Below are 27,598 nucleotides of genomic sequence, written 5' to 3'. Positions count from 1 at the left end.
GTGGATAATCAGTAAAGCAAACGAGCTACAGAGACCTTTTCATTCAGTATCAATCGAACTTCTAAGCTTAAAACATCACATTAACTCAGTATACTTCCGGAGAGAGTAAAATAGACAAGTGAAAATGGCATTTCTAGACTCAGTTCTAGGTGAGAAACAATTTTTAAATTATTTTTTTAGCAATATTTTGCAATATTTTTAAATATTTTGAGGCTTTGTATCTACATGGATTATCGTTAGAGAAAGTCTTTGTTAAAGAATGTGATTATTTCGATTTTTTTAAGTCTACAGATAACAAGTATTAAAAATACCTCGCAATAACTGAAGTGTTACCAATACGCCTTACCAACTATAAACAATTAATCTCCTATTTTATCAAGCTATTGCATGTGATAAGAGTATTTATGAGAGTATTGAATGGTGACACTTTTACATTCTTTCATTGCAAAACTTTGCGAAATATATTTTTGACAATTTGTAGTTCCCCTAAATAAATTTTTATATCTTTTTTTTTCAGGGTGGATTGGCCAAAATAAGGCTGTTTGTGCACTTTCAGTATTGCTATTCGCCTTCTTTATATCAACAATTGCTCTAGCCGTACAAAAGAACAATCTTGCGGCTGAACTGGAGACTTGCGGAGTTACAACACCTCCACCAACATCACCACCAGAAAGTTTTAAGGTAGAATATTAATCCAGCACCATAATCACATTTAGGATTAATTGGCAAAAGTCTGTTACAACTTTCCAATGTTTCAAAAGAACCACAAAAACGCCACAATGTAGAGAAAAGTGTGATCATGACTTGTAATAAATATTTGGAACACTTTTAATTTAAAAAAAAGACATCTTTTAATTTTTTCATTGTAGCACCGACTTCCTTCCAACATTATTCCAACTCACTATGAATTGTTCTTGCATCCCAATTTGGTGGACGAAACCTTCACAGGGAATGTTACAATTTCTCTGAAAGTCCTCGAAACTGCGTCACATATTGTCTTGAACTCTAATAAACTCACAATTACATCCGTGGCTCTGCATTCTCCGTCATCGCAAGCAATTGATACGGTAAGTGATATATCTGCGAAAAATATCTTATTATCAAGTACACGTATTAATCACCGTCTGGAAATCTTGCAGGAACATGAGCTTAGTGAGGAATTTGAAAGTTTACGTGTGACTCCAAAATCGGGAAATTTAGCAGTTACAACGGATACTTCTACCTACAGCCTTTTTATAGAATTTAATGGAGTTATGCATGACAAGAATGTAGGACTATACAGCAGTAAATACAGAAGGGTTAACGGAAACAACGAGGTCACGATATCATCATCTAAATTCCAACCTACCTATGCCAGGTAATATATTCTAAATTTTTTAATGGAATTTAAAATGTTGTCCAAATATCCTGATATTCAGGACATTCAAAGGACGATTAACTAAAAGTGTTAAAAAGAAACCAAATGTTAGAACGGTCTAAAATGCGTCTTTACCAAGCAATATTTGTTAAGATTAGATTATTTTAAGAAAAGGTGTCGAAATTCTGATCAAATTTTAATCGGTCTCAACCTGTATTGTACCAGTAGGGAAGGTGGTCAAAATTTAGATACTGTCATTTTTTTCCTATCAAAATTGAATTTGTTATTCTTACAACAGAATAATAAAAAATCTTTTCTATTAAGAGACTGAAATACAATTAGGGTAAGTGTGCCAAATTCCGGCCAGCTTGCAATTTCGGCCACCTTTTTTGTTCCTCAAATTTCCATGAACTTTTAGATTTTACGTACTCTAGAGATTATACAATGCAAAAGAATAACAAAAAATGTAGCTTCGACAAATGAGATGACGTGAAAAAGAATAAAATTTTTGGTAACAGAAAAAAATGAAAAAATGCAAATTAAAGGATAACCACTGTCTCCTAGCTAATTTATGTTTTACAATATTAATTTAAACTATGCGTTTATGCAATTTTCGAGTACCTCTTAAATTATTTATAAATGGAAATCGGAAAAATCGAACCTAATGACTTCCATACCAGCGATTTTACTCTTAAACAAATATTCTATTTTACTATATTTTGTTTTAACAACATAAAACCAGTGATAAGCCCAAATGCTGAGATTCGTTACAGGCGACCACGAAATGCGTGCAACTCGGAATGCGTGAAAATTCGATTGTGAGTTGAATTTGGGGTAAAGAATCGCGTCGAGTACACTGTTTTTCTCGGTTGAAATGAATAAAATTGGCTCGACGCGATTCTTCACCCCCAAAATTCAACTCTCAATCGAATTTTCACGCATTCCGAGTTGCAAGTGTTGCACCTGTAAAGATCTCAGTGGCGCAATAGGCAAGACCGTTGGGTCTTGGGTGGATGAGATCTTTGACTCGACTTTCACAGTTGTGAGTCCGAGTCCCGCCTGGTGCAAACAACTGAATGTTAGAAAAAGACATTTTCACTGTGATATAACGTAATAAAATGCACCGCCGCTGCCCAGAAAAAACTCCGGGGACATGGAAGGAGCATCCACATCACGGGGAAGGCGCTCCTGGGTGGTCTACACATGGAGACTGAGCAGATTCTTCCAACACGGGATACCACAGCAATATATTATAAAATGATTACATGTAACGAATATCCCGATACGATTAATAATAACCTGTAAAGAATCTCAGCTACCATAAGGTTTTCTGGGATTGTCAATAATAATTTTCTATTTTAAATAGTCCACGTGGGGAAGGCGAAGAAAAAGAAAGTTCATTGAAATTGGTTAATAAACATTAGAGTTAGAGTCCGGTCCATATGGATATAGTAAGGGTCGGGGTACAGTGGGTTGGGGTAGAGAAGGATGGGACCCATCGTTAGAAAGATCTTGATCTCATATACAATATATACAAAAATTTCATCAAAATAGCTTTATAAACACCGAAAATATGGTCCGGTCAAGACATTTCTGGTTATAGCTCAGGTCAGGGAACATCGAGGAAGGAGTGAGACCCACCATTGGAAAGGTCTAAAATTTAAAGAAAAAAAAAACATTGTCTGGTTTTCGATATTCTAAATAAAATTTTCTAAAATCGATTTTTCGGTTAAATCTGATGAAATTAAGGTGTCAGAAAGGTTGTAGTACTCAGCGAGAGCTTTCCAAAACCTCAAAATTTTTCAAATTCAGATAATTAGAACCGGAGATATGGCCATTTGATTATTGAATTCTCGACCTCTTCTAGCTCAGGTCAGGGGAGTTGGGGGGACTTAATTTTTTTTAAATCGAATGCTAGGCCCAGGTATAACGCATTAAAATATGAGATCAATCGATGCCATAGGGGCTGAGTTATTGAGAAAACAAAATTTAGGGGTACAGTGCTCGTTCTCTAATCCGGATCGGCGCAATCCGAGTTATCGACGGTTACATTTGAAATAATTTTGAGTTCATGTATGCATGTATGTTCAGTAATGAAAATGAATTATCCTGTTATACTTTTGTTTAATAAATGAAGTATAATAGCATAGAATTCTCTAATTATGTCTTTTTAATATTCTTTAAAATTTTTATTCTAATTCTACAAAAAAAACTTGAATTATATATTTGAGACGTAGAAAAAATTCGAAAAATCCATCCGGATAACGAAGCGGTCATCTGCCAGATTGTCTCCCAATTATCCGAATAACAAAGTGGGCACTCTATTTCAAAATCTGGGAGGTAGGGAGGGTAGAAAGGATTATATCCTTTTAATTAGATTACATATATTCTCGCTCTGTCCCAAAATAAGTCGTACGTTTGGGACAAAAATTTTATCGCAAAATGTTTTTATTCTTCGGGGAAAAATTATTATGAATAATGGATCTTTTAACTCTTTCGTCTCTTTTGGGACTGTAGTACCCAAAGCAGCATATGAATGTTCTGTGAAAAATAATGTTTTTTTTAATTATTCAGAACTGATAAAAATCCGATTCTTTTGGATGATTACAAACTATAAGGATGTCCAAATGTAAGATATTTTTTTAGGACCTCAATTAATTCCTGAGCTTAGATATTTTTGATTAAAAATTGTGAAATTGGCTTGCAGCATATGCTGCGGTCCGGAAAGAGTTAAGGTAAATGCTTAATGTTCTGTAAATGCTTATTGTGTGAACAAGGGTGTCTCAAAAAACAAAAGAAGTCTAATATACGTAGACTGTCGTAGACCACTTGAGTATATATAATATACTCGAAATATTTTGTAGTGGTGCTTGCATTTCAAGAAATAAATCTAGGTTTAAAAGAAATTAGAACATTTTTTTACGAGAGACGGTTTAAAACTGATTTCACCGCTCAAAATCGGTTTTAAAACCGTTTCAAGAATAGGGCAGTTAGCCGTTTTTTTGATAACCGTTAAGCATTGTTGGAATTACTACTTAGTAGTAAAAAAATTATTTGTTTGAACTGTGAAAAAATAAGGAATAGGGTAAAATGAGGTAATTTGAAACCATTTACAATTTAGGACATTTGAGATTTTCTCACTGTTTTAGAAATTCAAAAGGAAAAAATCTGATCCTTTTTTTCTTAATCGTCTTTTTTTCTATTTTGCGGTCTTTGTTTTTTCTTTGCTCATCTAAAACAGTGAGAAAATCTGAACTGTCCCAAAATGTAAATGGTTCCAAATTATCTCATTTTACCCTAAGTTAAGCTGAATTGACCTGGGATTTCGGAAGATATCCAAAGCAAGAGTGTCAAAAACGAGGAGAGCGCCATTATACGATACACCTGAACCAGCAGAAACCAAATCATCCCAACCCCAGGGCTCACTTCCCAGATAGAGTCTGTTTTAATATTTTCTTAAATCTAATATTTTTCAGACAAGCTTTTCCATGCTTCGATGAACCTGCATTCAAAGCAACGTACAGCATCAGCTTAGTACGCCCTAGACAAAATGATTATATAGCACTGTCTAATATGCCTCAACTGGAAGTTACAGATGGTCCTGGTGAAAATGAAGTGACTGTGAAATTTGCTCAATCTCCACAGATGAGCACGTACTTAGCAGTGTTCCTAGTTGCAGATTTTCAGCATGAGGCAGTGGAGATTGTAAATCCTCTAGGGGACAACTTTGATCTGAAGATTTATCTACCGGAAGGTCAACAGGAAAAGGGCAAGTTCGCTCTAAATGCAGCAAAAAATATCATTGAGTACTATATCGAATACTTTGATATTGAATATCCATTGCCTAAGTTGGATATGGCTGCAATTCCTGAATATGTTTCTGGAGCCACAGAACATTGGGGATTGGTTACATTTAGGGAGACCTCTCTTCTATGGGAAGAAGGTGAAGGTTCTTCTAGGAATAAACAGAGAGTGGCTTCTGTAATTTCTCATGAACTTGCGTAAGTTTTTTTTTAAGATTTTAAAAAGAGTATTATTTATAGATTCTATATGGTTTAATGTTGCTCTAGGCATATGTGGTTTGGAAACTTAGTTACATGCGAATGGTGGAATGATATCTGGCTCAATGAAGGATTCGCTTCTTACATCGAATTCAAGGGTCTTGCTTGGTTGAATTGGAACATGGATGAGCAATTCCTAATTGAAGATCTTCATGGGGTTATGGAATTAGACTCGAAGGTCGCATCCCATCCGATAGTTCAGCAAGCTACAACACCTGACGAAATTACGGCTCTTTTCGATAGCATTGCTTACAGCAAAGGTGCATCGATAATAAGAATGCTGGAGGGATTTGTGACAAGTGAAGTATTCCGAACGGGTGTCCAGAAGTTCCTTAGAGACTTCCGATACAAATCAGTTGTAACTGCCGATTTCTTCCGATACATGGATGAAGTTACTGATGATGACATGAATGTTACGTAAGTTTTACTGTTGCCAATATTACTTATTGACTTTCTACTAAATGAATCATTGCGATTTACCAACATAAACCTACAATTTTCTCTATAATTTGTCTCTGCAGACAAATAATGTCTACATGGACTGAGCAGAAGGGTTACCCAGTGGTTTTCGTTAAGAGAGTAAATGATACCACGTATGAGCTTACCCAGGAACGTTTTCTTCTGAATCCTGACTCCAAGGAGGAGGAAACTGAAGACTCGCCCTTCCTCTGGTACATCCCCATTACTTACATGAGTGATAAAACGAACAGTGATAAGGTCCTGTGGATGAAACCTTCTGATACCAACAGTGAGTAACTCTTTCCATATCTCATAAGCGATAAACCACAATATGAATAACTTAATCTTTATTGCAGTTCAAATCAATATTGGATCTGAATCGAAGTGGATCAAAGTCAATGACAAACAAATTGGATACTATATCGTGAACTATGACAATTGGGATGAAATTATCAATCAGGTCAAAATAGGAGATAAGTTTACGGCGATGGATCGGGCACAACTCCTTCATGATTCCTTCAAACTTGCGGATTCATTGAGTATTTCGTACAATGTCCCCTTGGAACTATCAACTTACTTGACTCTGAAGACTGAAACTAATTATGTTCCTTGGTCCGTAGCTTCCAGTAAATTTTTAAGTCTTCAGGGAATGCTCGATTATCCCTCTTTAAACCTTATACGTTATGTTCAAGAAGAGATCCTACAGATTTACGATTTTGTGAATCCAGTAAATATTGACAACGATGGACCAGACGATCATCTTAAGAAGCTACTTAGGGAAAAGATCATGAACTTGGCATGTCATTTTGATTACAGCGATTGCCTTACTTACGTAAAAGAACATTTTGCGCGATATTTAGCCAACGAAAATGAGAAACCGAATGTCGATATTCGTCAATCCGTTTACTATCATGGAATGAGGGATGTTTTCAATCGAGCTGATTGGGATAAGATATTTGATCGTTTTGTAAAAGAAAATGATCCCCAGGAAAGAGCCAAGCTTATGGAAGCTCTGGCTGGTACATCTTCCCAGCTCCTTCTAGGAGTTTATTTGGATATTGCTCAAGTAAGTTATTCCGAATCAGCTGGAAATTTTTGCCAAGTTCTTATCAATTTTTGTTGATGTAAATGTTATTTATTTTAGAACAAAACTGGCCCCATCAAGAAGCAAGATTATGTTTCTGTAATGCAGTACATTGCCTATAACCGAAATGGCGAGCAACTCGTCTGGAAATACGTTAGAGAAAATTGGGAAGCCATTACGCAAATTATTGATGTAAACGACCGAACTCTGGGTCGAATGATTCCAAATATAACAAAAAGATTCAAAACTGAAGCACAATTGAAAGAGGTAATATTTCTTGCAAAATTGCTCATGCTGTAATCACTACAATAACTACCTTTTTCTTCACCAAACAGCTCGAAGAATTCATCGAGAAGTATCCGAATGCAGGAGCAGGTGAAGCAGGTCGGAAAGAAGCTCTGGAAACGATCAAGTACAACATTAAGTGGAGTGCACAGAATAAGGAAGTGATTAATACTTGGTTGACAGAGCACTTTGGTTCTTAAGAAGTCTTTCACATTGTCTTCTTTCACTACTCATTCTCTTTGTTTGAAAGAAAAGGTACCTTGAAAATCCAATAAATAAAAACTTTTTGTGACCCCAAATTGGGAGCTCGTTTTGGAATACTAAAAACATCATGCAAAAGTAATTGGTATGCTCCAAACACAACTTTGTCGTTGGTAATAGAATTTGGGACGAGAGTGTTTGCACGAGTCACGGGCAAAATAGTGAGTTCAATGAAATTTACAATCTTTTACACATTTTTTTTTCTTAAATATAATTCGAAAGCATCGACTATAATGATTACAATATTTTAATTTCTAAATTTATTGTCTCAAATTTAACCCTTTAACGTCGAGAAGATTTTTTTTGACTACAGTAAAGATTTTTTTTTACAAGAAATCGATCTACAAAAAATTTAGAGTTCCTCTTCTCCACGTATAGGTAATTGTCATTGCCGAAATTTTACCAAAATGGAACGTGATGAAATTAAGTAATTTATGAGATATATATTAAATAGATCAAAAATACGTTAGGATATTACCTACGCCTCTTTGTGGTTAAGAATACAACTTAAGCATGACGTGATTTTGACCTTATTATTACCTTTCACTTGGTTAAAATATAAGAGGTCTGACGATAGTACAGCGAAGCTTTTGAGCATAAAAGAAGTACAGTGCCCGCTTCGTTATCCGGATTGATTTTTTGAATTTGGTTAACGTCTCCAAAATATAATACAAGTTTTAAAAGTTTTAAATAAGCTTAAAAAACATAATTAGAGAATTCTATGCTATTATACTTCATTTATTAAGCAAAAACATCACAGGATAGTTCATTTTCATTGCTGAACACACATGCATACATGACCTCAAATTATTTTAAATGTAACCGTCGTTAACTCGTCCGGATTACGCCGATCCGGATTAGAGAGAGGGCACTATTTTATATCTTAAGAAAATACGCTGTTTTTTTAGTTTTCTGACCCGCGTAGCCCCTTAATAGGCCGCTTTAAAGCGATAATTATTAAAAAAAATGTCTCATTTTTGCTTAATAATAATCGTGAAATTGTAAATTTGCAGCTTTCGATGATGTAAAATTATCATTCTTCAGTGAGTAATTTTTCTAGTTACTTGGCCTAAATTGTTGTTTTTTTTCTAAAGTCGTTTTTGGTTCCTAACTCTCCGAAGTACTTCAAGTAGCATGTTCTTAATATTTCCTTGAGTTATTGAAATTATTTTAGCCTCAGCATGCTTTCAAAAGTGCTCCCGGAAAGTGGTTACAACATTATACAATGTTTTGATCATGTGACCAATAAGTGGAAATTTTTCTAAGGGTACCAAAAATAAATATTTTTTGTAGGTGAGCGGAAAATCAGTAGAAATATTGGATATTATCTAAAGGTGGTACATCTTGGCAAATAATGGAAACATTTGAACAACATTTCTAAAAACATTTTATTTCCTATTTTTTTAAGGTATAATGATTCATTTAATGCCATGCCCCATTTGTTGCCACTCCTAATCAATATTTCGATACTTTAGTATAGAAAAATCAAAGTATAAGGTAAGTCTGCCAAATTTCGGCCTGCTTTCAATTTCGGCCACTTTGAATGTAACTTCGGCCAAACAACTAAATTAATTAATATTATGGATTTTATTCTTCGATTAGTCAAAGAACTTTTTTTCTCTTAAATATTTATTCTTTTTAGAATGTAACAAAACTGAAACCTTTAAAATTTGGGTATAGTTTGGATTGAAGTTGTGCTACAGAAACTTCGGTGTCGAAAGAGTCTTACTAAAAATGTGACAGATCGGACAGATCGCTTGTGTTACTGGCAGTCAATTAATTTGTGGTGAAGTGCAAATATTTTTCCTTCGAAGTTTTTCATTAGAATTGATTAGTCTTCATTAAAGATTGCTTTGGTTCATGTTAATAGGGAATCGTTCTTTAGATTCCAAGTCAAATTTCCCAGCTGGATCACGTATTTTGTGTCAAAAAAAGACGGTTTGTCGGCGTCTCTCCAGTGAGGTAATGTTTGCTATTTCGGCCACATTTAATTTTGTAAATATTTAAATTTTAAAAAGTCCTAATTAGGGTAAAGGCTCATAATTTTGGACAGTCTGCTTATAAGCATCGATGTAAAATCGATCGTTGTAAAATGTTCAAAGAAAGAAAAAAGCATCGCCTCTGTAATAAAGATGTTGTGGAAAATGTCTTGGAAGAGTTCAAGATGGGCAAATTTTTCAGGTGCCAGGGTTAACTCTTCAGGTCTTCCAGGATAAATTAAAGGGAAGATCTGAGACTTTATGAGTCATATAAATATATTAAATCAATTATTAAACTCGTTCCGTATAACATTTTGCAATTTTCTATTCGTTGTTTTACATAAGACGTCCGAAATTCCACTCAAAGTGGCCGGAATATTATACCCAAAACATTTTATATATTTTCAGTATTGATAAGTCATTATTTTTTCAGTATTTTTGGAACTGGTTTAAAGAAAACAAAGATGATAATCTACTTTTCAAGGTTCCAAGCAACCCTCATAAGAGAGAATTAACAAGAAATTTCAATATGTATTATAAATATTGCATTTAAAACTTCGGACCTTGGTGCTTATTTGTAATTATGTCGAAATTTGGCATACTTACTTTATGATTTAAATTTTACAAATCACTTTTAAAATGACAAAATATTTATGGAAAAACAACAGTTAATTAGCGGTGGTATAAAATGGGCCAGGGCACTCAATGGGTCAAGTAGTAGAGTGTGCTATGACACAAGTGTGTCGGGTTCGAACTTCCTTTAGGTCTAGAAATCCCCTTGCAGAAGGCCTAGTTATTATTATTAGTCATTATTATTAAATGAGTCATCTATTGCATCTCACCCAATCACAAAAAGCGATAGGACTAAAATATTTTATGGAATTTGATATTTAGCTACTCTGTGGTCTCTCTCGGGTCGTCAGGCTTTTGGCCTCTCCAATTTTGTAAAGGAAAATGGTTAGACGCGGTGTATGGGAAAATGGGCACATTTAAATTTGAATTTGAATTTGAAAAAATTGTAAATTTTTTCCTTATTTTTTAAATGGAACTGGACCTTACCGTGATGTAATTTAGCTCTGCAAACCAATTGTGAACTTACAGTGAGTGTCAAATGTTTGTTGCCTCATGTATGTTCGTGAAACCAGGTGCAAAAACGACAGAAAAACTTACTTTTCAAATTTTTTTCTCTTTGCAAATAAGTTTCCCGTAATCCATAGATCTTATTTATATATTTCAAGAAAATTAATATATTCTATTTCATATAAAAAAAATAATCGTTTTCCAAAAGCTGATTATTTTTAATGCGTCAAAAGTTTGTTGCCTCATTTGAAAAAGTTATTCAAAATGGTCAAAACATGCAACTAATTTAATGCAAACAGGTTATATTTTGAGTTTATGTTATTTGAGAGGCCAAATGGTGGATTTGAATTGCACATTTCTAAAGTTGTCTAGGGTAACACGTGGACATAAAAGTGATGATAAATACCAGGAAAATAATTTTTTTGATAATTCATAATTTAGGTTAAAATGAAGAAGTTAAAAAGATGAAAATTATCCAGAGATACTACCATTTTATACTTTCAAATGATCCTTGGTGATCATTTCATTTTTATCAGTGTAACCTTTTATCCAGATTTGAGGATTTGAAGGCTTGCCACCAACACTGAGACGGCGGCGGACACATGGTATGGTGGGTTATTGTTAAGACATATGAAACCTAGTAAAAACATTAATACATTTCAATATAAATTAAGTTCATTAAGCTTACCAATAATTTCTTGATTTTGACATTTTTTTTTAAATAATTTAAATGTGTTCCAACAAGAAGCGTTAAAGGGTTAAATTCTGAAAAGTGCTAAAGCTACGGCATATTTAGATATAATGAATATTAAACAGCAGCATTTATCATGTATTTTCTCATCTTAATCGCAAACTTAATCTATCCCTCCCACAGCAATCAAATATCTCCCTCTCTTGGGAGAAAATTATTCAATGTAAGTGACCTCAGCCGACCACTCGTTGCTGATTGATTTCGCTTAGCTGAAAGTGATTAATTACTTGTCTACGAATTAAATGCACTGGTGTTGTGACTTTCCTTAACATCCGATTGCAATCTACAAATGCAATTTGTCTAAGACATCGCAGTGCTCTTGCGCAAAATGTGCTAAGTGGTCTTTCCTCTTGGTTCATCTCCAGAACAAGTTGAAGAACTTGATTTTAAGAGCCAAAACGTGCTTTGGCACATTCTTTTTCTTCTCCTGGGTGTTTTGTTCTGGGTCTCCTCGGCTTTTCGGCCACGGTGAGCCGAAAAAAAAAGATGCCACAAAATGTGAATGTGATGGTGTCGAGTTAAAGAATTGCAGCATATTTATGGTGGAAGAAGGCAGTCTCCAGTGCGATTTGTGGCTTTGAGCCAAATTTCAGTTGGAGCTCTACCGCGAACCACGCAAGACGCTTTTAGGGCTCCCTCGGTTCCCTCCAACGCACCATAAGATATTAAGTGTTTTTTTTTTTAAATTAGTGATTGAGACAAGCAGATGTGAGAAGATACAATTTCAATGAGGTGATTGCTTAATCCATTGCTCACAAAGTAATTTGTGCTTTTCAGTGGATTGTGAATGTAACACGGTTCTTGTTGGCGTAAACTTTTGGGGTCATTTGACTCATCATCGTTGCGCTGAGTGAATCCCAACAATACCATCAAAAGTTCTGCGACAAAATCGCAAATTCGATTTTGCGGCATTGAAAATAATAGAGAAAATAATAATTTTAGTGTATCTCCTGTCCCAGTTGTAGTTTTTTAAATTGATTACCTATCGAACTTTTTGCATCTCCACGCTTCATTTCACAGTGGAATTGATTGAAATGCAATAAAAACATTTACCACTTTTGTTGGCACGCTGAAGGCAAAAATAAGCGGGAACCGTTAATATATTGGTCGCTTGTATCAGCAATTGATGAAAGGGAATATTATCTATTTAAATTTTTTCGATGCTTTGAATCTATGTAAGGGAAGAGTACCAGCGATCGGCAGTGTTCCTCGGATTGTCAGGTTAATACCACATTGTTGCTCCAAATTAAATGATTTTTTAAAAATTATTAGCTACTTTTTACCATTTAACTCTCACAAGAATACAGTGCATTAACTCAGATTTAATTTATAAAACCAATTTTCTCTGAGACACTTGATTAAATGCCTGACGATCCGAGGTACACAGTGCAAGTTTACAATTACACATATTTTTTTAATAATTTATTGTAAAAATTAAAAATTCAAAAGCACAGATATAGTTAAAGGGATCACTAATGTATCAATTGGCATACATAAAAATACCAAATAATGTTTTGTGGATTATATTTTCAACTAAATATGGAGCATGTCTCTTAACATTCCGATCCGGGGTACTCTTCCCTTATCGATCTAAATATAAAGTGTTGGTAATACAGGAACTGTTATATAAGCTCCGCCTTACAATGTTTTTTGGTCACGCCCCGAACAGAATTTTTAAGCCAAGAAATAAGATTGAATTTTTCTTCTTTATCTGCTAATGATTTTGCTTTACTTATACGGATGATATTGTGTTTTTTCTTACATTTTCATGATTCTGAAACATGATTTGCTGTAGTTGTCGTAGTTTAATATGTGGCTTAATAGGTTTACCTCGAGGGTTAAACAATCGTTAAATTGGAACACCGTTAAATTTTGTTTTCTCAATAACTCAGCCCCTATGCTATCGATTGATCTCAAATTTTAGTATGTTATAGCTGAGCCTAAGGGCTTTCGACTAAAAAAAAGCAAGCCCCCGCGACCTCCCTAACCTGAGCTAAAATTGATCAAAATTCTATTTTCAAATAGTCATATATTCGGTTCTAATTACCAGAACTCGAAAAAAATTGGTTCTTTGGAAAGGTCTCGTGGAGTACTACAACACTTATGCCAATCCAATTTCATCCGATCTAAGCGAAGGTCCCATTAACCCATTCCTTACCATGGTATTACACATCATACACAAATTGAGTGATTTTAAATGATTTATTCTTGCGCAATTGTCATCCGAATTGCTGTTGGGAATGGATTTTTAGTAACTTTATTCCTTCAATTACTTGGGAAAAATAGTCCAACAGAGATGAGAATACATTTTGTTGTTCTTTTTTGCTCAAAATGACGGATGGAAAATTCGACATCTCGTTGAATTTGCAGAAATTGGTCTTCATCCTCTTTCCTGATTTGAAATTCTGTTTGCCAATTTGTGTCCTTGTATAAGGGAAGAGTACCAGCGACCGGCAGTGTTCCTCGGATCGTCAGGTTATTACCGTATTGTTGCTCCAAATCAAATGATTTTTTTAAAAAATTATTAGTTACTTTTTACCAATTAATTCTTTGAAGAATGCACTGCATTAGCTCCGATTTAATTTATAAAATCAAATTTCCGTGAGACACCTGATTGAATTCGTGATGATCCGAGGTACAGATTACAAATTTGCAATTACATCTAATTTTTATTAATTTATTGTAAAAACTAAAAATTCAAATGTACAGATATAGTTAAATGGATCACTAATATACCAATTAGCATGCACAAAAATACCAAATAGTATTTTGAGGCTTATATTTTCAACTAAATATCGAGCATGTCTCTTAACATTTCGATCCGGGGTGCTCTTCACTTAGTTATTCTATCTAAATCAACAGAGTTTGTAATTAATTAATGTAAAGAATTTAAATTCAGCGATCGTTAAGACGCATGCTTGAGAGAGGCTCTCCGAGCCCCGATAATAGATTAAATTTTTTCTTTTCAATAAACATCATTTTTAATCTATAAGAAACTAATTCCAAAACATGAATATTCTATCTCAAGTATTTCTAGTACGTTGACTGAATGGGTTAATCGAAAAAATGATTTTCGATTAATCGATCTCGAATATTTTGAAGACTAGACGATGCTTTTTAATTAAATTTTAGTATGTTGTAGCTGAGGTCAAGACCTTTACAACGGTGGGTCGTACTTCTCCTTCGATGTTCCCTGACCTGAGCTATAATGAAAAATGTCTTGACCGGACCATATTTTTGGTGTTTATGAAGCGATTTTGATGAAATTTTTGTGTATGTTGTATCTGAGTAAGATCGTGATCTTTCTAACGATGGCTCCCATCCGTATCTATACCAACCCACTGTACCCCGAGACCCTTACTATATCCAAATGGACCGGACTCTATCAAAAATAACTAAATATGTCCCCTGTACATATAAGCACTAAAAATTCAATTTGGTCTGAAAAAATTTTACAGTTGAGCTATGTAATTATCGTGAAAATTTTAATAAAGTGAAAAATGAATAGTTTTTAATTTACATTCGATTATCTGAGCTGTGAATTAAACTTAGATCAATTTAGGTTTATTACTGACTATATCAATCTTTTTATTGCTCATTTTTTTCCCATAAAATATCAGTGATTTTTAAATAGAAATTTAAATAAAGGTCCGATGATTGCTGATTCAAGCGACGAGATATCGATGTTTGAGTTGGTATTACTCCTGATCAACAGTTTTATATAAACCTCCGCTTCAGACACTATTTAGAATAGCACCATAAACAGAAAGTTTTTGATGGAATCTGAAAAACTTTTGGATTACGATTGATTTTGAACTCTAGAGAGGAGTGTTTTATTTTTAAAGTTTCTGTGATAAAATTTTTAAGTGATATTGAGGAAGTTTAACTAGTTTTTTGGTGGAATTTTCCCAGTACAGTTCTCTTAGAAAGTGTTTCTAAAATCACTATAATAACATTTTATTGTCGACAAGTGATGTGAAAATATATAAACTTTGAATATGTAACATCGACAAATAATTGATGTGGCATTTATCAAGTGGATCTTGTGTGAGAACCTGCACAAAGGCAGTTTGATTTGCATAGTAAACAGCGTGATACTCTACTAAGAAATGGTTCACAATCCAAATCTCGTGCGCCCGTCGTCAGTTTCGAATTTTTCCCGCCAAGATTCCACGACTCTGCGCAAAAGCCATTCACTGGTGGTGACTCTGGCAACCATCTGCTTGATACTTATATGTCTGCTATGTATTGTGGTGTTTGGGCTGGTGTTAGTTGGGAAGAATCTGTCAAGTGTATCTCAGTCATCGGCACTCAGGAGTACCTCTGGACAACCGCTGCAGGATAGCATATCCCTGGTTAATCGTTCAATCCTCACTCTTCAAAATTCAGTAAAGTCCCAGGAAGTACCAGGAAACACAGTAATCCCAGGAAACAGTACAGACGGCGGAATGGCATCAGCGAGATTCGCCAAGATTGTGGAGCAATTGTCATTCCGGTTGCCAAGTGAGGTGAGGCCAAAAAGATACAATCTTCACCTTCATCCCAATCTCGTGGAGAAAACCTTCTCTGGCAATGTGTCTATTGACTTGGAAGTATCCAAGCCAGTGTCTTTCATTGCTGTCCACACCAAAAAACTCACTATCAGCTCCACGAGTCTCGTCCAGAAGCTCGGAACATCTCAAGCAGTGCCACTCGAGGAGACATTTGAATATGAACCCTTTGAATATTGGGTCACTGTGCCAAAAGAGACCATCCAGGAGGGACTTTATCAGCTCAATATGTCCTTCAATGGGAGTTTGATAAACAGAATTGTGGGATTCTATGCTAGTTCATATTTTAACCCTCTGCGGAATGAAACAAGGTAATATTAGAAGTATTAAAAATTGTTATAAACATCTTTGGTCAGTGAAATAGTTTATTTTGTTCACTTAATAAATTAAAAGTGATCAGTAATTTTTTAAAACTATTCCTGAGATATTAGGATGATTTTTAACGGCAAAAAACAAACGATCAGTAAAAAATTCAAAATGGGCAGTAAAAAATTAAAAATGAGCAGTAAAATATCTAATTTTGGTTGGTAAAAAACTTAAATCTTTACAAAAATGGTCTTAATTTATATATTTAACATTTAAAATATTTCATATAGAGTGAAAAGCCATTTATTTTCCCTTTGCCAAAATTTGGACGATAATATAACTGTTTCAAATTTTTTTGTTGCTGATCAATTTTAACTTTTTACTGCTCATTTATTCAATGCCATTTTTAACTTCTTAGTTTTCGGTTTGTCAATTATAATTTATTAATTTAAATACATTAAAAGATGCTTACTTGCTTAATTTTTTTATTTGAAATGGTCATATTACTTATAAATCATACAAAAGATTTTTTTCGATTAAGGGCTTAAACTAATGTCGGTCAAATACTTGCCATTACTCTAAAAACAATTTTTATTACCAATTCGTCGGTTGCATCGACCGTTGTCGTATCTGCAATTGTTTTATTTTGCCTGAAATGTTGCTACAAAAGAAATGCAGATACGACAACTGTCGATACAACCGACGAATTATAGCTCAATAATATTTTTGTCGAAAAATCGAAATACTTACTTCATACCTTGTTGTATTAGATAAAAATTAAAACAGAAAAATAATTAAAATGACCCATTACAGAAAAAAATAGAATGTTAAAATTTTCACAATGAGTCGAGACACAAACCACAAAAACCAGCTTGTACTACTGTAAATTATTTTGTTTATCCGGAAAAATTCTCAGTGAAGAAAAAAAGAAAAACTAATGGAATGGAGGAAAGCCAGTGTTAAAGCGGCTAATAAAGTAGCCTTGAATAGAGCCACAGTCCTTACGTCTAGTAATGTCCTGCCCGATTTTTACACCTCTTTCCGATTAAGGTTTGTCTATAAATAAGAAAAAAAGGAGGTGCGATTAACTTTTTTCCCCGTAACTTTAAAACTTTTTAAGTGTAAAAATATTATATATTAACATTTTTTAATGTAAACTTTACACTTTTTTGAGTGTAAAATTAACACGAAAAAGGGTAACTTTAACCCATAATACACCAAAAAGAATAATATTTACACCGATCTCGGATCAATAATGCAGGGCAAAATTAACATTTCCGAAATGTTATTTTAACTTTTCGGATTTCTCTCAGCTTTTGAATCGGTTTAGAAGGTATATCACAGAGAATGTAGAGAACTTACCTAGAAACTCTTTCGAAGTTCGAAAATTTAAACCGACGAATTGCACAAAATTCAATAAGTTCATGAAAATGGCATTCATTTTATTGAAATTAACGTTCAAACGTTCTGCCATCCTGAATTTCTACAAAATTACTGAAAAAATCACTTTTGGTGGCAAACGTTTACGGTCTTTTGTTGATAATTGAGGTGGCAAGAATACTGAAAATTCGAAATAAAAGGACAGCTAGCACGCGGCGAATATGTGAACTTATACCTTTTACTTCGAATAGCCTTCAATTCAGCTGAAAATACAGTGGGACCTCGATAGAGTCAATCTCCATTAGACCACAGACTCCATCAGATCAATCTCCAAATTGACTCCGATAGAGTCAACTTTTCTTGTATTATTGAACTAATAATATTATATGATTTAATATGATCTTTTCGAAATAAAAACCAGTCTTATTGTGTATCAACGTAACACTTTGAATACAAGAAAAAAATATAAGGACATGGTAATTTTGTGATGAAATTCGTAGGTTTATTAATCGTGTAATCATTTTCCAACAAAATGATTTTCTTTACGTGATTTTAAGCTTTCTGACCGATTGAAAGTTCTCTTGTCTTTTCTCTTTTATCTTAAGATTTTTTGATTAGGTCTATGATCACAATGTAAGAAATTTTGAGCCATCATTAATTTGTAAGTGAATAATATTATGGCGAAAACAAAAAATATGAACTCGAATTACAAAAAATGTACAGGATGCTAGATTTTTTGAGTATAACATAGTGAAGAAACTTTTCTAAATTTATTCGAACTTTTTAAAGATCTTACTTCTTTAAAAAATGTACATGATAAACAATCATAAAAATTACGCTTCTAAAGAAAACGTGTAAATTTATTTTAACTTACATTTTTTAATTTTAAATATCAGTATCTCAAAAGAAAATTTGGATCAAAAACAAAAATAAGCAACTAAGCAACACATAATTAAAATTTTTAAGCAAATTCATTAAAAACAAATCGACTGCGGGTATGCAAATTGTTTTGATGCATAAGGCCATTTCGCGAGTTTTTTCGATTCCAAAAATGTGTATAGTCCCGAGACTGAATGTATTTACTAATAATAAAAATATTCTTAAAAATCATTCCTTAATCTCCAACTTTTGCCTAAACATACGACTTTTTTGGGCCAAAGGATACAGCATTTATGGATTAATTTAATAAAATTTTCTACTATCGTGTAGAATTTATCAATGATCTAGTAAGGTAAAGTACCCTGTAGTCGGGCGGTTTCTCAACTCGGCCAGTGGGACTATTTATTCAATTTACTTAGATTTGTTATAATATGGTTTTACCCAAGCACCTGGCAAGTTGGCCTTTTTATATGGAGCTATTTGAAGCCAATTCCTAAATTGATCTCGGACTCAGCTCATAGTGCTTTGAGGGAAAAATTTATTTAAACAAAAATTTAGTATATTTATCCCACAATACGGAAAGGTATCTTATAATACGGAAAAACTTCTCACTTTTTAAATATTTAGCATAACGGTCACGAGTGCAGAAAAATTCCCATACGCATTTGTATGTGAAAGTAAGAAATTGGCTTCAACTTTGAAGGCCACTCGCCGGGGACTAGGTTTTACCGATCAAACATTATAAGGTCTATTATATTATATTTAACGTAAATCAGTGAAAATTTCATAGAAATTGACTATAATACGTTAAAAAATTGGTTAAATAATTCAACTGGCCGAGTTGAGGAACCGGCCGACTCGAGGGTACTTTACCTTATAAATATAATATAAGTAATACCCCTTTATATCAAAATTTCACATTTTAATTGATTTTTTCGGACTCCGATAGAGTCAGCGAATCCAATAGAGTCAACAGGCCTGGAAATAATTAGTTGACTCTATTGGGGTCCCCCTGCATATGTATTTTCAGTTGAATTATGCTAACTTTTAACCGAAACTTGGCAGTGCCATTTCCATATATTGGGTTAGCATTTTTTGTTCGAGAACTGCTGAAAGGTTAGCATATTTTTCTGATCGACTCAGCAAAAATATGCTGAAAATGCTACCTTTTTCAGCTAACTGTGCTCGCTGGAAGGTTTGGCTTGGTTTTGAAGTGGTTTTGTGTCTTCGAATGGTTATTACTGAACAGAGCCTATGGGTAATAATCATACAGTTTTGTTTAGCCAAGACACTCAATTCACTCACCGTTTATTATAATCTATATTCAAACTTTTAATTGTTTTATTAATTCAGTTCTTTTTTTGTAAATTGAGCATTGCAATGATTATTATTGTTTGAATTTAGAATTAGTTATAGGCGCTAAAATTCTGTAGTAACCCTATACACAAACCATAAATCTAATCTAAATATTGACAACAAAATATTTAAATAAATCAAGAATTAATATTATAACTATTGGTTTCTTTGGATTTCAAAAAATATTTGTATTTTTTGAGTATTTATTGTGATAATGTAGTAGACTGTCCTAAAACAGGCTCTAGACCTAAGGCTTAGGCCGGCTTCAGACTGGAGGTTTAGCTCAGTTCCCGAAGGTCTCAAAAATCTAAATAATAAGCAATTTTAATGATTTTTCAAAATCTAATGGATGATTTGCCCTTAATATCCAATTCTAAACAACAATTTCTTAGAAAATCGTACTAGAGGAGTTAAGCCAGATGGCTAAGCCTTATACGGGCTTCAGACCTAAGGCTTAGCCATCTGGCTTAACTCCTCTAATTCCTTATCAGGCAAGTTTTATTAGGAAATTGCTGTTTAGAATTGGATATTAAAGGCAAATGATCCCATAGATTTTGAAAAATCATTAAAATTGCTTGTTATTTAGATTTCAGAGACTTTCGGAAACTAGGCTAAACCTCCAGTCTGAAGCCGGCATTAGGTCTGAAGCCTGTATTAGCCATTTGGCTTAACTGCTTTAATGTCTTGTCAACCACGATTTTTTGGAAAAAATTTTCTTAGAATTGGGATATTAAAAATAAATTACCTATCAGGTTCTCAAAAAGCAATAAAAATGATCATTATTTATAAGAGTTTGAGACCTTCGAAAACTGGGCTAAAGCTCTAGTCTGAGAAACGCTTAAGGTAGAGTGTCTGAGCTTACCATAGTTTTGCTGGTGAATATGTTTGAGCCTTAAAAGAGAAATTTGCTTTCAATTGTAATTCTGATCAAGCAATTTTTTTTTTTAAATTATTGTAAAATCCGTATTTTACCACTTGATTGGAAATTAAATAACAAAACGTTTAAGCATTTGCTCTCAATCTCTTGGTACTCGATTAAAGTTCCGACTTAAATTTTGCTCCAAACATCTAAAACCATAATTGCAATAGCAGTATAAGTGTTTTCGATGCCCACAGAGAAAAAGCAAAAAAATGAGATGATTTTCTCTTAACCGGAATAGCCATATAAATCACGGTGAGAAATTCACGTTATTTGTGCTCTTTCTCGGTGCAAAAAAAAGTCACTCTGCAAATTGCTCATGAGACTAGTCAATGAAAGTAAAAGTCATGACCGCAAGGTGTTTATAATGTCATTCACCTTACTAATCGTTCTATCTTGCAAACTAGGACAATCGCAACGTCGAAATTTGAGCCAACTTATGCAAGGTTCGTGAAGATTACATTTCAACGATATCACTTTGTTGTGCAAATCCTCTAATTTCCCTCAAATTTTTGCCCGTAGACAATCGTTTCCGTGTTTCGATGAACCAGCCATGAAGGCACCATTTAAAATTAGTATTGTTCGTCCAACTGGTGATAACTACATCTCCCTGTCCAATATGAATGAGGAGGAGACTCAAGAGAATGGACCGGAAACTGTGTCGCATTTTGCCGAAAGTGTTCCCATGAGCACTTATTTGGCCTGTTTCATCGTATGCGATTTTCTTCACAATGCGGAAACTGTAAAGACCAATGGGATTGGGAAGGATTTCCAACTGAAAGTTTATGCGACTCCCCATCAACTCAACAAAACACAATTTGCACTAAAGACTGGCGTGGGAATTACTGAATACTACATTCAGTATTTCCAAATTGAATATCCACTTCCAAAACTAGGTGAGCAATGTAAACAAAAATTATTATTTCACTTTTCAATTATTTAATATTTAATTGCTCCAAAATCAGTTGCATGTTTCTTGGGGCGCAACTAATGTATTTTTGTTTGATGTTTATCCACCTTTAATTGAAAGTTATGCTTTTGTTTGTTGCACAATTTAAAGTATTGTGCAAAGAATAAATATAAAACCACATAATTTTAAACAGTTTGCAATAAATTTAATCGACTAAATGAACTTGCTGCAAACTCATAAAAGAAAGATGTTTTGTTTTTTTTAATTTGGTTACATACTTTTGCAATGGGCTTAGAGATCAAATGGTCAGAGATACAGATTTTCGATCTTCGATGACCCCACCCAAATAATGCGATATCTCATAGAGCTGCTTCTTACTTATGTTATCTTTGTCCAATACTTCAAACCAATTCCTTCAATTCCTGGATCACACCTTACCTTTCAATTTATGGTATTTATCCTCTTTGCATATAGTTCTCCATATTATCTTCTTATATTTTCCTTGGTTTACCGACCACAAGAGTTAAATCATTACTGAAAATTCGAACCAGTTTAGCTCAAAATCCATGAGGAAGCCGAGAAACTCCCGGGAAAATATATAGCAAGGGTCTCTACGCCATACTATATTAAATAAATATTAATTAAATAAATTAAAAGAAAAACTAAACTAAAAGTATTTTTAAAACTTTAAAAATTGGCGTTTACTGGTTTGAAAGGTCTTTTGTTGGGTCTCGGTTAAAATCCTGATTAGCCAAAATCCCGAATTCTTAAAAGTGTCATAGCTACTCCTACGATTGCACTCGCGCTTGCTGGAGGCAAATGGAAATTTTCTGTGTCTTGGAAAATTATTCTACACATTATCCTCTGTAAAATTTCGTCCCCTTCAGTATTTTAACCATTCGAGATATTGGCTTTCGGGATTCTGGTTCTCGGGGTTTTATCTTTCTGGGATTTTTCGTTTTTCGGGATTTTGGCTCTCCGAATTTTTACTTCTAGGATTTTGGTTTTCGAAACTTTGATTTTTCGGGATTTTGGCTGCCTCCGCTTTTATTAAATCTTATGAGCTTTCCAAAAAGCGCAAAATCTTTCAATTTCGATTAATATTTAAAAAAGACATTTATAATGAATTTCTGGTAAAAGAAATTTTGCATAACATTCAGTATTAAAAGAACTTGAAAATATTTTTAAAGTACCTGGGGAAGCGTTTGATAATTTTTCAAAATAAAAAAAACAAAGGAAAAATATTTGTCTTAGAAGAGCTTTTACAGAATCCATCAAACTTTTCACATCTGACTAAAATAATCAAAATCGGTTTTGAATAAAAAAGGTTATAAATTTTTATGTTGTAAAGTCAGAAGAACTAATCGAGAATTCGATTCATAGCAGTAACTTAGAATTTCGTAGAGTTCATAGAGCTCCATACAATGTCCACTCGTTTAGCACTGGGCTTAATGTTACCCTACTACCGAACTACTTACGGGGAATTTCAAGAACCCCCAAAGAACTAGAGAAATTTATAAGGAATCCTGGAAAGTCATAGATATTTTCGGGGAATCTGAAGCTCAGACCGCTTTGATTACCTTGACTAACTGTTCTGCATACGACTGGCTTGCCTTAAGTGATTTTAATCATTCTATTTTCTAACATCCCCATTGCATGTTGCATGTAATATTCATAGGTTTTCTGCATCTTTGGATTAGTCCCTATAAATACCGCATAGTTATCCTCGCTGTCTTCCTTTGATAAAACTTTCTGTCTCCAGATTTCTCTCTAAATTGCAAATGATCCACCGGAAACTAGGACTGGGACCTTGTTTCTCCAAGAATTCAAATGAAACCCTATCTATCCCTGGTACCTTTATAAACATTTGGATTTAGAATCCTTCGGTGGTGGCCAGTGGATTTGAAGTCACTTTACAAAGAAAAACACTTTTTCAATCTTTCCCAGAGCTTTCGGTCCTGGATGTGGACCTTCTTCAGTGGCTACAAGGATTCATACATTTATTTAAGAATTTACATTTAAAATACAAGGTCGTTTTTTCTTTGGACAATTCAAATTTTTACTCACTCGACAAAGGAAAAACGACCTCGTATTTTAAATGTAAACTCTTACATAAATGTATAAATCCTTGTAGCCACTGAAGAAGGTCCACATCCAGGACCGAAAGCTCTGGAAAAGATTGAAGAAAGTGTTTTTCTTTGTGAAGTGACTTCAAATCCACTGGCCACCACAGGAGAGTCTTCCTTCTCTCAACTCCAAATCCTTCGGTGGCTCATTTTCGAAGTCAATACTTTCCCCTGCGATTCCCTCTGGTTCTTGCTCTGCAGTCCCTCTATTCCGCATTTTATCAAAATAGCCTTTCGTAGGCCCTATCTTACCCTACCCTGATGCCTAATGAGTTACTTCAGGAAAATTGCTAAATTAAGAGTTGTTGTTGTTTTTAGTTACTGTTTAAATGTTAACAAGTTAAGGTGCTAAACTTATACTATAACGAAGTACCGGTCTGACTCAGAATTCTTCTTGAAGCTTGATACAATCCACGGTTCAGCTATAATCTATAATGCCTATAATACATTTTCTTGGGATTCTTATTCTGCAGATATGATAGCGATCCCTGATTTTGTATCCGGAGCAATGGAAACATGGGGTTTGATAACTTACCGTGAGACTGCTCTTCTTTATGATCCTCTCATCAGTTCCTCAGTAAACAAGCAGCGAGTGGCTAGTGTTGTCGCTCATGAATTAGTAAGGATCTCAAAGATGGACAAAAGAGAATTCATTGAATAACATCCTGATAATATTTTTCAGTCTCACATGTGGTTCGGCAATCTCGTGACGATGCGCTTCTGGAATGATCTATACCTGAATGAGGGATTCGCTTCCTACATCCAGTACAAAGGCTGTGACCATCTTTTCCCATCCTGGGGCATGATGGATCAATTCTTAATTGATGATGTGCACTATGTGTTCAGAATTGATGCATCTCTTGCAACTCATCCAATTGTTCAGACTGTGAGCAATCCCGATCAGATAACCGAGATGTTCGATTCGATTTCTTACAGCAAAGGAGCAGCAATTATTCGGATGCTGGAAGATATTATTGGGAAAGATAACTTCCAAAAGAGCATCACTAGATACCTCAATGCTCACAAATACGGAAATGCTGATACAAATGATCTACTGACGCAAATGGAAAAGCTCAATTTGGACTATGATATCAAGTATGTGATGGACACATGGACCAGACAAGGAGGATTTCCCGTGGTTACTGTAGAGAAGCTCAACAGTACTAAGTACAAATTAACCCAGAAGCGATTCTTCTCCAATCCTGAGAATGATATTTCATCAGCACCTCCCTCTGAGTACAAGTAAGTTGTGATTTGCGTAGTAATAGATCGGCATCGGTTGATTTTGAATATCTTTCAGCTACCGGTGGTATATCCCTATAACGTATTACACGGATCGGAATTCTAAAGTTGAGAGAAAGTGGTTCCCTAATTCGGATACGGAGGCGGAAATTGTGATTGATGAGCCACATAGCTGGATAAAGATCAACAAGGACCAAATTGGCTACTACTACGTCAACTACCCTGAAGAAGTTTGGCAAGCCCTCACGAGTGCCTTGATCGAGGACAAGAACAGTCTTTCAGTATCTGATCGATCACAGCTCCTGAACGATGTGTTCTATCTGGCGGATTCGACGCAAGTTTCCTACGACATTGCTCTCAATCTCACTAGATACCTCAGGAATGAAGATCAGTATGTTCCTTGGGTCGTGGCGATCAGTCGACTGAGGAATATTTACAATTTGATGTACCAGACGGATCTAGTGCCTCAGGTGGAGAAATACTGCTTGCAGCTCCTCGAGAAGGCCTATCAATCAATCGGATGGAACGTTAGTGCAGATGATCATTTGAACAAGTAAGTTTTAATACGGTTTCATACAAGAGGCTTTGCATAAATTTTATCTATTTTTTAAAATACTTTCTTCTAGTCGTTTGCGTGGTAGAATTCTGGATTTGGCTTGTTCAATGGGTCACGAAGAATGCCTGAATCACGCGGGTAAAGAATTTGACAAGTGGCTACAAAATCCTTCCGATCGACCTCATCCTGACCTCCGTGCCCTGATCTACGAGTACGGAATGGTTTCTGTTGGTAATAAGGCTAAATGGGAACAAGTCTGGAAGCTCTACCTGGCTGAAACTGATGCCCAGGAGAAGATCAAGCTGATGAATGCCCTGTCAGCAATTACAGATCTCTCCGTACTTAATCGCTTTATCAGTCTGTGCTGGGATGAGAAGAATGTTCGGGGGCAGGACTACTTTTCAGCCATGATCTCTATTGCCAGCAATCGCATTGGGCAGAACCTAGTTTGGGACTATGTTCGGGAGAATTGGGAGAATTACGTGAAGAGATTCGGACTCAATGAGCGTTACTTAGGTCGCATGATTCCTGCAATCACCAGACGTTTCAATACAAATACTAAATTGGAGGAAATGAAGGCATTCTTTGCTAAATACCCAGAAGCTGGAGCTGGAACAGCTGCACGACAAGAAGCCCTGGAAAACGTACATGGGAACATAAAGTGGCTTCAGAATAACAAAGATGTTGTCGTTGAGTGGTTCACAAAAAATCTTTAGAAATATTTTCTTATGAATTTTTGAATAAATTGATGGATTTGATGAGTTTTTTTTTTAAATTGTTTTTAAGAGTTTCTTGGGAAACTCACAAAGATGAAAATGCTGAAAATGCACTCTGCAGTGCTGTACACTGGTAAGTCTTGGAAAAACTTCTCAGTTTATCACAATGTGACGAAGTTTCCCTAATACCTTTTTCCCACTTATATTATTTTCAAAGCTGAGTAAGGAGTCATCAAGCTCCGAAACGTCGATAAGGAACAGAAGACAAGTATCCGGTTGAAATTCTGTCTTTTAAGACTTCATTTATCTGAGCGAAATATGGAAAGTGCTTGTAATTTGGGACAAGGAGCACAATAAGCACCAATGTTCAAAATTTGAAGTGCGATATTTGCAATACAAATTAAAGTTTTTGTTACTTCCTTGTGAGAATTGTTATTTGAAATTTTCAAAAGCAGTCTATCGGTTTTGTTTTCTCTAAAAAATGAATAAAAATATAAATATTCATTGGAATGTAATTTTGGACACTTTGCATGTAATTTTGGACAGATAATAGGACTCAATAGGATGCTTATTACGGCCCATTTCAAGAACCTAGATTAACAAGTCTTCCTCCTGTTTATGAGAGGGAACCGTAAGATATCCCAAGGAGCCCGGAAACTTTCTATATAATTCATTACTTACTTGTCCTCCAGAAACCATTCTAAAAATTTTTGCACTACATCTAATTCGTAGAAGTAATACTTTTTTGTTACTTTAAAAATTGAATAATATCATAAATATCATAAAACTTAAATATTTATAAAATATCGAGAAACAAAGCAACTGTCCGAAATAAACAATACAAGCTCACAGATGGGCCTCTGACAAAATAGTCTATTTATTTAGAGTAAATAGCTTTTGAAAATAAAAAATATCTAGCTGAAACGCAAATACATTATACTCATTAAATACTCAAAGAAAAATTTAAAATATTAATCAATTCTTTTTATAGTGTCCGATTTAAGGCTCAATGTGTTCAAAATTACAAGCATTTGCTCTATATTCGTGTGGTATATTTTGAAACTTTTAGAGTATTTTCTTCATTATAAAATCCACTTAGCGAGAAGTCCTTTATTTTATTCAGTGGAAATGGGTTAACTTGTTCCCTAACATTGTTCACAATCGGCGGATCTTACAAATCAAACGAGTATCACATGTTGAGGTCCATTCTCGAAAAATCCAGAAAATAATTAGAGCCTGAAAAAAATACATCTGTGATCATGGAAATGTGCAAATGCTTTACTGACGGGATAGATCAAAATCTTCAGCTTCATTTCTGAGCACCAAATTTTAGCGGAAGTT

General features: G+C 34.5%; 1 protein-coding gene across 1 annotated transcript; it reads left to right on the top strand.

Moving 5' to 3' along the window:
- Positions 1 to 26: 26 nt before the first annotated feature.
- On the top strand, positions 27 to 26,299 carry LOC129798775 (uncharacterized). The gene is made up of 17 exons (XM_055842116.1): positions 27 to 149; positions 518 to 681; positions 870 to 1,067; positions 1,140 to 1,357; positions 4,834 to 5,358; positions 5,428 to 5,835; positions 5,940 to 6,166; positions 6,234 to 6,943; positions 7,022 to 7,228; positions 7,297 to 7,438; positions 15,425 to 16,178; positions 21,115 to 21,153; positions 21,230 to 21,603; positions 24,217 to 24,362; positions 24,426 to 24,985; positions 25,044 to 25,538; positions 25,612 to 26,299. Exons 1-17 carry the CDS (start codon positions 125 to 127, stop codon positions 26,255 to 26,257), a joined length of 5,838 nt encoding a protein of 1,945 aa, XP_055698091.1. The 5' UTR covers positions 27 to 124; the 3' UTR covers positions 26,258 to 26,299.
- The last annotated feature ends 1,299 nt before the right edge of the window (positions 26,300 to 27,598 follow it).

Source organism: Phlebotomus papatasi, chromosome 1 (genome assembly GCF_024763615.1).
Source record: "Phlebotomus papatasi isolate M1 chromosome 1, Ppap_2.1, whole genome shotgun sequence".
Taxonomy (NCBI): domain Eukaryota; kingdom Metazoa; phylum Arthropoda; class Insecta; order Diptera; family Psychodidae; genus Phlebotomus; species Phlebotomus papatasi.
This window is presented reverse-complemented; position numbering and strand designations above follow the sequence as displayed.